This window comes from Oncorhynchus clarkii, chromosome 1, assembly GCF_045791955.1.
Source record: "Oncorhynchus clarkii lewisi isolate Uvic-CL-2024 chromosome 1, UVic_Ocla_1.0, whole genome shotgun sequence".
NCBI classification, from domain to species: Eukaryota; Metazoa; Chordata; class Actinopteri; order Salmoniformes; family Salmonidae; genus Oncorhynchus; species Oncorhynchus clarkii.
Genome location: NC_092147.1, coordinates 20,540,054 through 20,551,659, shown reverse-complemented (window position 1 = coordinate 20,551,659; position 11,606 = coordinate 20,540,054). Strand labels below are relative to the sequence as shown.

The 11,606-nt window shown below is 39.5% G+C and overlaps 1 protein-coding gene across 8 annotated transcripts; it reads right to left on the bottom strand.

The window, feature by feature from the left end:
• Window positions 1-555: 555 nt before the first annotated feature.
• On the bottom strand, window positions 556-10,131 carry LOC139382838 (follistatin-related protein 3-like). 8 transcript variants are annotated; one of them, XR_011628695.1, is made up of 6 exons: window positions 10,018-10,131; window positions 6,687-6,872; window positions 2,794-3,009; window positions 2,355-2,626; window positions 1,698-2,251; window positions 556-1,592 (listed from the first exon to the last, which is right to left on the bottom strand). XR_011628695.1 is itself a non-coding variant. In XM_071127149.1 (5 exons), exons 1-5 carry the CDS (start codon window positions 7,721-7,723, stop codon window positions 2,199-2,201), a joined length of 756 nt encoding a protein of 251 aa, XP_070983250.1. In that variant the 5' UTR covers window positions 7,724-8,016; the 3' UTR covers window positions 556-2,198. The 8 variants fall into 8 exon arrangements, 2 of the variants coding, with proteins under 2 accessions (XP_070983250.1, XP_070983400.1); XR_011628687.1 differs by lacking the exon at window positions 10,018-10,131 and adding an exon at window positions 7,651-7,927 and having other exon boundaries at window positions 556-1,613; XR_011628674.1 differs by lacking the exon at window positions 10,018-10,131 and adding an exon at window positions 7,651-7,899 and having other exon boundaries at window positions 556-1,613; window positions 2,399-2,626.
• Between the last annotated feature and the right edge of the window lie 1,475 nt (window positions 10,132-11,606).

Sequence of the window (11,606 nt, the reverse complement as noted above, 5' to 3'; positions counted from 1 at the left end):
TCAGGAACAGGAGATGGGGTGCCTGTGCCCTTGCTTTAATGCTCCACCGCCCCTCTTCACTGGTCTCCTCTCCCATCCTCTGAGGTTTGTCAGTGGGATGTCAGTTGCCAGGGCCATTGCACACACAGAGGTTGCCGCATAGTAAAAGCCGTCCAACACTCTAGCCCACCTGCTACTCCTCTATGTGGGTAGTTAAGGTAGACGGTTCACTAAGGTTCATAACCATGGCCATGATCTTCTGTAGGCAGTAAGGGATAGACGATGTGCATATAAGCTTGTCACGACCGCCCCACGAGGCTTGAAAGGACTCCATTGATAAATGCCTTTATTATTGTGTGTATTTTTAGACTGACAAAAGTCTAGAATCTAGAATGGCAATTACTGTGCATACAGCATGTTTGTACTGTAAGTTATATTTTGTATGATAGAGAATTAATAACAGAGGGTAGGACAAAGCCTATCTGGAATTATGCACTAGACTAGAGAGATTATTCTGACTAGTATAACATGAATTTAATGACTGTCGAAGTTGCACCAGAAATGAAAGAGGCATCATGACAAATACTATAGTTTATGTTGAGATAAAATGGCAGTACAAAAATACAAAAATAAGTAGATACATTTGTCATTCAAATTTCACAGTAGGAACACAGGTACATGAAATTGAGTTCTATTTACAAGAAACTAGTGTAAATTGTTCAAAAAAAGTATTTGTTTTAATTAAAAATCTATTATATCATCTAGAATAAATGGTGGGCAGCACTATTCATTCATATCACAATAACCAATAGCTATGTGCAAATAGCTATCTGCCCATTTGGTTCAAATAGCCACTAGTACTTTAACTTTGAACAGATACATTCGGCTGTGAGTTAACTTTGAGTAAATTAATGTAATTTGGCATTATCATGTTTTCAATTTGATAAGGCTACCAACATTTGTCAGATTTTGCAGTTACACTATATTACAGTGTATTCAACAACCTGAATGGCATTATATTGGTCTCATATTACCCACAAACATACAAAATAAACAAAGCCAAGACTTCAACAGTGGAGGTATTGTAAAGGCTTGGGGTTGAATCAACAGTCTAATAAAATTGCTGCACACTGAACTAAACTGTTCATTTGAGTGATCAGTGGGAGGCTTATACATTTTATTAGGCTCCAGCATAAACAGTTTCATACTCTGTGCAAGCAGAGTTAGAGGAGACATACTGTTCACTTTTGTTTTGGCTAAGTCTCTCATCACCTCCAAACAAACACTGAAATACAGACAGCAGTTACCCTGTTTTTCTTCGAGTGAATTGAAACCAAATATATTGTTATCCTCTAAATGTGGTATCCAGTATCCAAACAAATTGAGTTTTTTTTGTCATGCTGCTTTTAAGGGGACAAAGCACTTTATTTAGGGATATGAAAAATACACAAAAATAAAAATAACTTGCCAAAATAAAAGAATGCCAGTGGCCATTCAAATACATGTACCTTAAAACAAAATACATGTACCTTAAAACAAAATACATGTACCTTAAAACAAAATACATGTACCTTAAAACAAAATACATGTACCTTAAAACAAAATACATGTACCTTAAAACAAAATACATGTACCTTAAAACAAAATACATGTACCTTAAAACAAAATACATGTACCTTAAAACAAAATACATGTACCTTAAAACAAAATACATGTACCTTAAAACAAAATACAATAAATACAGCTGACCTATTGATATATGGATTTGTATACAGGGTCAAAACATAAATAGAACAGATTTGATACCTTCTTCAATAAATAGTAGCAGTATTTACTTACAATATGCACATATTTTCCAATACTTAAAGCCCCCTACATATTTCTCCATAGTTTCATGAGCAAATCATCCTATTTAACATACATTGCATGCATCAACAAATACAGTATTGGTTTCCTTTTGGAAGAACAAACTGCTACTTCCAACGGGTTCCCCCACATCAAATGTATCATTGTTCTATGTACAGGGGGTAGGGATGGAGGGGATAAGTGATTGTAAAAAAAGTAGTCAACATAAATCAGAACTTGGTGAGTGAACATTGGGACAATGTTGGTTCACGTATCGAAGGTGATCTCTTGGAAATCTTCGTACCGGGTGGACTAAGCTAAGTCTAGTGCCAGGTGGACTGAAGTACCAGTTGGACCACACAAGAACTGTCCCTTTAGAGTGAATTCTCCTCACTGCCCTCCAAAGCCAGAGTGTTTCTTGGAACACCTGAGAGAGAGGACACAAGACAAAACACATCCAACACATGCCAAAATATCTAAAGTTAGAAAATCCATTCAATTTAGGTTGTTTATTAATTTATTGATTATACTTAGGCTATGTGTTGACAGATCAGGAACGGTGAAGGGGATTTACTAGTGCAGTTGCCATAGTGACGCACTCCTATGGAGCGCCCCAGGAAGCAGGTGGCTCTACGGAGGTGGCAGGCGCTGGGGTAGGTGATGTTGTCGTTGCCACAGATAGGAATCTCGGACTTCAGCGGTATTGGGCAGGGGGTTGTGCGGCACATGACACAGTGGGCACTGTTAGTCTGATCTGTCACACAGGTGTGGGTACCTGGGCACGCCACATTGGAGCAAGACTCTGGACAGAACATGAACATAGAGCATTAGTAATATAGTATCGCTACAAAGGAATACTGATTTGAATCCAAGAATGTGTGTAATATTGCTGCAGTAGCACAATTAGTATTTGAAATAACCAAACTGCTGACATGCAAGATAACTCTTGAAGTACAGGCGTGTCCTCACTTTTGCATTCTCCCTGGTACATGACCTCCAGATCAGGGTGTCCCTTACAGCGGGCCATCAGGAGGACACACTCGTCACGATAGGAGTTCCCATCGCTGCCACACACAGCATGCTTTTTGGAGATGTTAGTGCAGTCGGGAGAGCACGCACACTGAGGGCGTCCAGCCTTCAACGTACACACCTTCCCTGGGCCGCAGTTCACACCATCACAGGTCTCTGCAAAACATAGAGTAAAAAGTCAGTATTACTGTCGAAGCATTTGCTCATCTTAAATGGTCTGTCGTTAAGTGATCCATATCCACCGCTGCTTAAGATTCATTCTCAACAAAACAGAACAAATTTCTGAAAACTTTTGTCTTTAACCGCAGCATGATTTATCCAGCAAAACATTTACAATAAACACATATTTTGTTTATGTTTATGTATGACACACAAGGATGTCAAGTCTGTAAGAATGTGTCTGGGGTTGTGCCTGTTTCCATGACTGTAGGATCCCTGTAATGATGAAAGCAGGGCTAAGTCTTAGATGGATGGAAGGGTGTTTGAGCAGACCAACCAGTTCAAAGTCCTGTCACTGGGTATTACAGGCTGAGAGATGTTGCAGGAGGAACCGTTGACTCTCCAAGGCCCAGCCTGGTCAATGGGAATTCACCCAGTACTGTAACCCTAAAACAACACAGACATACCATCGCCACCTTTCAACAGGCTTCTCAGGACCTGTTTGATCCTAATATAGAGTGATATTCAGACCTGATCCTGTAAAAAGCAGCACTTTATTGCCTTTCTCTGCGAGCACTTGCTTTAATATCCTGCTATTCTCCATCTCCAAAGAGGCCAACTCTGATACCTCTGGATTTCTCACACGAGTATCAGATTCATCCCCATTCCTCCCAGGGAAATCCCCAAAAATCATTTTTTCTGTTATGTTTTGCTCCGGTTAACTGGCAGCTCATTGCAATTAATATACGTTTTCACAAATCAATGCAGATTTAAATATAGGTCAGACATGGAGCACTAGTCAACACCCAGGAATGCTTTGAAGCACTGGAAATCAGTAGCCCCAATGGGGAGGATCAACTGTTGGGCCCAGTCTGACTTTGACAGGCAGTACTATGATAATAGACCAGCACTTCCCCGCAGTATCACATGTACATTGATGCTGTAGTTTTGTTCTTTCAGTCTGCTTAATGATCCAGATATTGCTCCACATTATGAAAAACAGACGTCTGGGCATGTGGCAAACATTTCTCCTGTGGTAAACAGAAATTCATTTTTTTATTCTCTGAGGGGAGGCAGCCAGGCCTGTGTCTCAGCCAGCATTGGGAAATAATTAATGCAGAGTGAAAAAGAAGAGGGAGGAGGAGAAGGAGGGTTATTGTCCATTTATTTGATTGCACTGCAACTTGCAGGGACATTTTGTGGACCAGTTCCAAGGTGGGATGGACACACCTCTCGATAGGCATATAGTGTCTTCAGAATGTATTCAGACCCCTTGACATTTTTCACATTTTTTTAACTTTACAGCCTTATTCTAAAATTGATTACATTGTTTTTCCCCCTCATCAATTAACAGACAATACCCCATAATGACAAAGCAACATTTTTGTTAATTTATTAAAAATAAAAAACTGAAATATCACATTTACATAAGTATTCAGACCCTTTACTCAGTACTTTATTGAAGCACCTTTGGCAGCGATTACAGCATTGAGTCTTCTTGAGTATGACGCTACAAGCTTGGCACACCTGTATTTGGGATGATTCTCCCATTCTTCTCTGCAGATCTTCTCAAGCTCTGTCAGGTAGATGCTATTTTCAGGTCTCTCCAGAGATTTTCGATTGGGTTCAAGTCCGGACTCTGGCTGGGTTACTCAAGGACATTCAGAGACTGCGTTGTCTTGGCTGTGTGCTTAGGATCATTGTCCTGTTGAAAGGTGAACCTGCTCTGGTTCATCTTTCCCTCAAACCTGACTAGTCTCCCAGTCTCTGCCGCTGAAATACATCCCCACAGCATGATGCTGCCACCACCATGCTTCACCGTAGGGATGGTGCCAAGTTTCCTGCAGATGTGATGCTCGGCATTCAAGCCAAAGAGTTCAATCTTGGTTTCATCAGACCAGAGAATCTTGTTTCCCATGGTCTGAGTGTCTTTAGGTGCCGTTTGCCTTTTACTGAGGAGTGGCTTCTGTTTGGCCACTCTACCATAAATGTCTGATTGGTGGTGCTGCAGGGATGGTTGTCCTTCTGGAAGGTTCTCCCATCTCCATAGAGGAACTCTAGAGCTCTGTCAGAGTGACCATCGGGTTCTCAGTCACCTCCCTGACCAAGGCCCTTCTCCCCCGATTGCTCAATTTGGCCGGGTCGGCCAGCTCTAGGAAGAGTCTTGGTGGTTCCAAACTTCTTCCATTTAAGAATGATGGAGGCCACTGTGTTCTTGGGGACCTTAAATGCTGCAGATATTTTTTGGTACCCTTCCCCAGATCTGTGCCTCGACACAATCCTGTCTCGGAGCTCTACGAACAATTCCTTCGACCTCATGGTTTTTGCTCTGACATGCACTGTCAACTGTGGACCTTATATAGACAGGTGTGTGCCTTTCCAAATCATGTCTAATCAATTGAATTTACCACAGGTGGACTCCAATCAAGTTGTAGAAACATCTCAAGGATGATCAATGGAAACAGGATGCACTTGAGTGAAATTTTGTGTCTCATAGCAAAGAGTCTGAATACTAATGTAAATAAGGTATTTCTGTTTTTGTTTTTTTTGTTTTATAAATGTGCTAAAATTTCTACAAACCTGTTCTTGCTTTGTAATTATGGGGTATTGTGTGTAGATTACTGAGATGTTTATTTATTTAGTACATTTTAGAATACGGCTGTAACGTAACAAAAAGTGGAAAAAGTCTAGGGGTCTGAATGCTTTCCGAAGGCACTGTAGCTAAATCATTGACGTTTATAGCTTGTCTTTTACAACTTGTCTTGTTACTTTTGTCATTCTAGATCACTTGAGGTTATCCACTTATCAATTAAGCACATAATTGACGAGAACATTTAATTATTTACTTTTGCTGCTATCATATAATTATGCTTGTTAATTCAACTAGTTGGTTTATACCTTGTTGTAATCAACAGCATGCTGGAATAGCCTTTATATCCCTTAAAATAAGACTGCTCCATAGAAGTGAAAACATGATCGATCATACAGTAGTTAGCAGGAATGCTACTACATTTTGAAACTAGGATTATATTGATATTTGGTACATGCTGGCTTCAGCCTTGCTGAGACTAATCATCCTCACATGGTTTAAAATAATCAACTACCCTGGCAAGAGATCACAAGGACTTGTTAAAGTGCCACCGCAACCTTAGTTTATAAAAAAGGAATATATCCTTGAGTGAACCTGAATACCCATGGTGAAGGCTTCCAATAGTGGAAGCCACTCAAAACAGCTGGACAGAGTTAGATGGAATGACTGGCCGAGATCCACATTTCACAAAATTTAGAAACCTCTGGAAACTAACTTGACTTGGAAATTCCATATGGGTCAAAGTTATCCCAAGAAGAAGACAGGTGGTCTAGTTATAGCCAAATGACCTGCCATTTGGAACTATGATCAAAATGTGACCCCTTAACGTCTTTGCTTCATTCATTGCCAGTTACGAGGGGACCAAGTGGACAACCTAAAACCATCTAACTTGTCTGAGGCACCTTTAGTACACTACCAGCGATGGTGGTTTGCCATAACAAGAGTCAAGAAATCAGCATCTACTTCTGTTAGTCAAATGGTTTGAGAAATAGCAAAACACCCTTATTAATGATAGGGATATGATAGTGTAATTTTGTTAGTTGGTTCACAGCAAGTAATTCTGCAAGTTCTACTGCGTTGTTACCTTTGCAGGGTTTGCAGGACACGATTCCCAGGAAGCCCAGCAGGCTGACCTCATTGATAGGCAGACTAGTGTTGGACCAGGCCGTGTCCAGACGGCCCCCGGAGCAGCATTCCTCCCTGCTGACCCCACGCATCAGCACCATGTCACAGCGCTGCTCTTGGCTCTGCTGCAGCCAACACATCCCCGCTGAACACACCACAACAAACACAACAACGCATCTAGTTGGAGTTTTTCTACATAATTTATATACATGATTGACATATTTAAAGTAGATATACTTTGATGTATACAATGGCCTACTGGAAATACAAATAGCCCACTTCAGAGCCATAATATAGATTTATGGCTCTGGCCCACTTGTACAATAGCCAGGAATATGTTTACTTTACATCAAACTGGGCTCAATGGACCAGACCAGTCCGTAGCCAGACCTGGCTGACCTCACTGTCCACACGCAATACACTTTAGCAGCATCTAATCCACCAATTCATACAGGAGAATAGAGACCTTTTGCACAATCGTGGAGTTTTGTTTAAAGGTTTTAGGACTCATCACTGCCACAACCCATAAACTCTCACGTATATTACTTTGTAATATATAAGGTATTCCAACGTCCCTAAATGAGAGAATAAAGTTACTTTGGAATAAACATGCAGTTCTGCATACTAATGCAAACCAGTGATTACGGTAAGTAACTGTTTGCACGTTACACCGTAGTAACACAATGCGCACCTGCACTCTGTAATTCTCAGTATCAAGCAAGCAAAACTATGGTTTAACTTGGTTTAATGGTCATTATTCACAAATCATGTCAATCAAGTACTTTCGAATGTTTTAAGCGTTTTAAATTAAGATATCAAAGCTAGACTTCTTTAAGCAAAAATTGTTCCAGAATTATTTCATAATTAGTCTACATATCAAACGTAATTTTTTGATAAATAAAATAAAATAATACTTTACTCACCATTTACAGTATATCTTCCAAACATTTGACTCAAAGCAACTGTCACACCGAAAAGAGCAATCAAAAAGCCCATGGTGATAAAAAAAATATTATAATAATTGTAAAATAAAACTTTGGGCAAAACTTTCAAAATGTATGTTTGTTCTTTTCCAAACCTTTTCAAATAATGTTAACTTGGCAATGGAGAAGTTCGCAGAGTTCTCTCACGTGAATGAATGTGTTGTAAATGAAGGTCGTTCCCCTCTATATAAATAGTTAGCCCAGACGAATTATGCTGCTGGGATGGGCGATGCTCTCAGCCAGTTATAATGCTGGAACAAGGCTGGAACGGACAGTGTTCTACGTGTTCCGACTCAATTTCCAGACAAGAGAGTGAGCACCAGAGTGCATCAGACGCAACTGGACCATGCGTCTTCTGATTACGGTGGTGTTGTGAACGTAGAGTAGGCCTAGCATATTTCGAATAGGTTTTACATATTTTAAAAGTATTATATGCGAATAGATAATTTTTTCATTCAAATATTTCAAATAATGTAGAAAAACTTCAGAACTTTTCAGTCCATATCATATAGCTTTCAATTGTATTACAAGGAAATAATTATCTGTCGACAATGTTGGCTATAATCAATTACAACAATATCACAATTCTGTTTGATTTGTTATATATTTTTTTTTACTGATAACAGGATATACAGTATGACTTGCAGCTTTGATATGGTCTAGATTGTTTTAAATCTGTAGTGACCATCGTGACATATGAAGCATATTTTCTTTAAACTTGTCTGGCTCTGTTGTCTAGGTGCTGTACGGTTTAGGTTGCATGTCCTCTCCTCCTAATTGAAATCCACAGAGTGTGAGATGTGACTATGGGAGACTGTTGCTGTATAAGTACATTGTGCTTTGTGGATGTGTTGGACTTTTCTTATGGATTAATTAACAAAAAAATAAAGAAAAGTTCAAGGATTCAAAACATCAATCATTCTTAATTTCCCCCAGTGCAGACATGCCTAATTTCCTCAACTATACACACTATTGTTGCAATGTAGATGAACATTAACAATATGCAAAATTAATCCATATCATCAACTAAGATATGAAGTAAGATACATCCAGCCTATAGACAGTCTCAATACCACTAAGTTAGATGTGGTTAGATAAATACCAACATGTTAGAGATGTCAATTTTTATGAGAGGACACATTAAAGCTAATAAGTGATAAAATACATTTGTGGCCCCAAGTCAGTCTTCAACAGCAGCAGGGACACCAACACAGAAGAAGCAGAAGCAGATGCAAAGCATCAGTGAGAGCGATGGCAGGTGATTGTGATGGTTAGGAGGCACTCATTTCACTGATAGAGCCTGAGTGTTATTTCATCCACATGTAGACCTCCATCTATCTTCCATCCCCTTTCTTTCTCTTGTCCCCTATCACTGCCTCTCTTCTGTGGCGTATGATATTGCTTGGGAGCCAAAATTGTGCCAATCTTCCCATCTGTCTGTCTCCGGCTTGTAGTCCCTTTGGTGGTGGAGAAAATGAAAGTAGCATATGCTGTTTCTGTAAGTCGTGGTGAATGATGTTGCCTTCTGTTGCTGTACAGAGATCCCCAGGGCACAGCTGGAATGCTGACCCTTCAGAGTGGTGCAGTGGGTGGGCTGGAGAACTGGGTCACTGCAGCAGCTCACATGGTTTGGATCATTGGGCCACACAGATGAATAGGCTACGGTTTGGCAACCCAGACTAACCACTTCTTATCGCTATTATTTATGTATCTATGGCAATGCAATACTGGTGTGACATTCAAAGTTGAAGAAATGTTGTAAAACGACATGACTATGAAGCCTGTGTAGAATCTAGGGTTTTCTAAAAGTTATATGACTATAGTTTAAGGATATATTCTATCAATCATAATTCTGTTTGTATTTGTCTGTCTTTCTCTGTTTAATGTGCCACTGTATCATTGCTGTGACTATGCATTTGGTCCAGAAAAATATAATTTACCAGTGCTGCCATCAACTGGTGAGTGTTAACATCACATCCACATAAGGGAAAGCTGAATAAAATATGTTTTTATAACTATTAGCATAATCCAATAATTTGTTCACACAGCCTCAGAAACAATAATCACCTGTGATAGTGACATGATAGGGCCCATCTCCCCCTAATAAACAACGTTTGAAATATGTTCTACCCTTTTGTGGCTTTGAGACACTGACTTTAATCACAGAGTGAAATTTTAACCCCAATGGTCCTGTAGACAGAAGTTTGCATTGAGGTCAACTCACTGAAACTGTCCTGTTTCTACAAGAAACTACACATTTTGTAAAAATACAGTTTTTAAATCTTGTTTTTTTGTACCATAACCAACCTTAGTAGCAGGCAGCCTGCATCGTATGACTTCGTATGATATCGACAATTGTAACCCCTCGGAGGATCGCATGTATTTCTGTACCGCAATTATTTTCCTATAGATTTCCGCATTGTGAATTTCTATGTTTGGAGCATAGATAATGTAAACAAGATGGAGGCGTTTCTGACAGCCAACACTTCTTCATAGGCAATCGATGACACCGGTAAATGAGCATACAAGGTAAAATTGACCTCTTTAAACATACAGACAATATACCCCATACCTGAAAATGTAATGCAAAATGACAGGCGAGGAAATTAATGTAGCGTTAGTTAACTTAATAGCTTACTAAGAGACAGCTAAATACTAAATCTATAACATTGCTTGGTTTGTGGATGTAACTACAGTAGATAAGATAGTTAGTTAGCTGGCAAGCAGGCTCGTTGGGGAGATGTTTATTGCACAAGAGTCGGCTGCTACAATGAGTCTTCTCGGAATTGTTATTGTTCCTTTATATGTGTGCCCTTATAGCAAAACAATGAACGTTATCTAGCTAACGTTTGCTAGCCTTGCTGTTTCAATATGCTTTGTGTTGTAACTCTAGCCGACTAAACTCACCGATTTACGATGGAGTTGAGCGGCAACTAGTGTGGGCGGACTGGTGCTCCGACGTCACATCTACGATGAAGGTTTTATTCCAAACTATTGATTTAAACACCCAAATAATAGCCAGCAATTACACAGAACAATGTCGTGTGTAATTGCGGGCTAATCTTTGGGTGCTGAAATCACTAGTTTGGGATAAAAACTAGATTGTTTGGGACGCGGGAACTCCAGTCTTAACTGTTGTTGCCGCTCAAATCGTGAAATTGAGTTTATTCAGCTATGTTGTAGCTAGTCACGACAGACAGAGACCGCTGGTTTGCACTTACTGACCTCACTCACTGACACTGATTATGCTATTCATGGCCTGCTCAGGGGCGAAAATCTGATATCAACTTTGGAGGGACAATTACATGAAATTTTCTCAAGAGCAATTCCCGGACACCAAAAGTAGTGCTGTAACACATAGCCTACGTTATAATATGTCAAATGTATATTGAGGAACCATAATTACTACTACTGGATAATTGATAGGTACAGTAGTTAACTGAAGGGTTGTCCCAACTTGTTAAAACGTTTAAATCATTATAATACTACTACTAATAATAGTTATAGCAGTGTTCCTTATCAGTCCAGTATGTATGCAAGTGTTTGTATTTACAACCAGCAATACCAAGCAAGGCCAGTAGGTGGTAATGGTACTGTACACTGTATGGGTGCAGTTTTCATTAATACAATGAACATGGTGCGATCTCATCTCAAAGAATCTCCATTGAGAACCATCACAAAGTTGGTCTCCGCACTGAACTTTTTATTGAACTTTTTCTGATTCATTTATATAGTAATTAAATATGTGCCACTGGTTTGAGTCTATTACAACATCTTTACAAGAACAAAACGCTCAGAATAAGTACAGTTCTAAAAGCAAGATAACTACTTCAATGAAAAACCCAAACAAATCAACCAAAATATCCTTCAGAAAAACTTAGTTATTGTTCAGTCAG

Coding starts and splice junctions, on each gene's coding strand:
- LOC139382838 (XM_071127149.1), bottom strand. CDS start 7,723: ATGGGCTTTTTGATTGCTCTTTTCGGTGTGACAGTTGCTTTGAGTCAA. Junction 3,010..6,686: donor GTCCTGCAAACCCTGCAAAG/GTAACAACGCAG, acceptor TATGTTTTGCAG/AGACCTGTGATGGTGTGAAC. Junction 2,252..2,398: donor TCACTATGGCAACTGCACTA/GTAAATCCCCTT, acceptor CCTCTCTCTCAG/GTGTTCCAAGAAACACTCTG.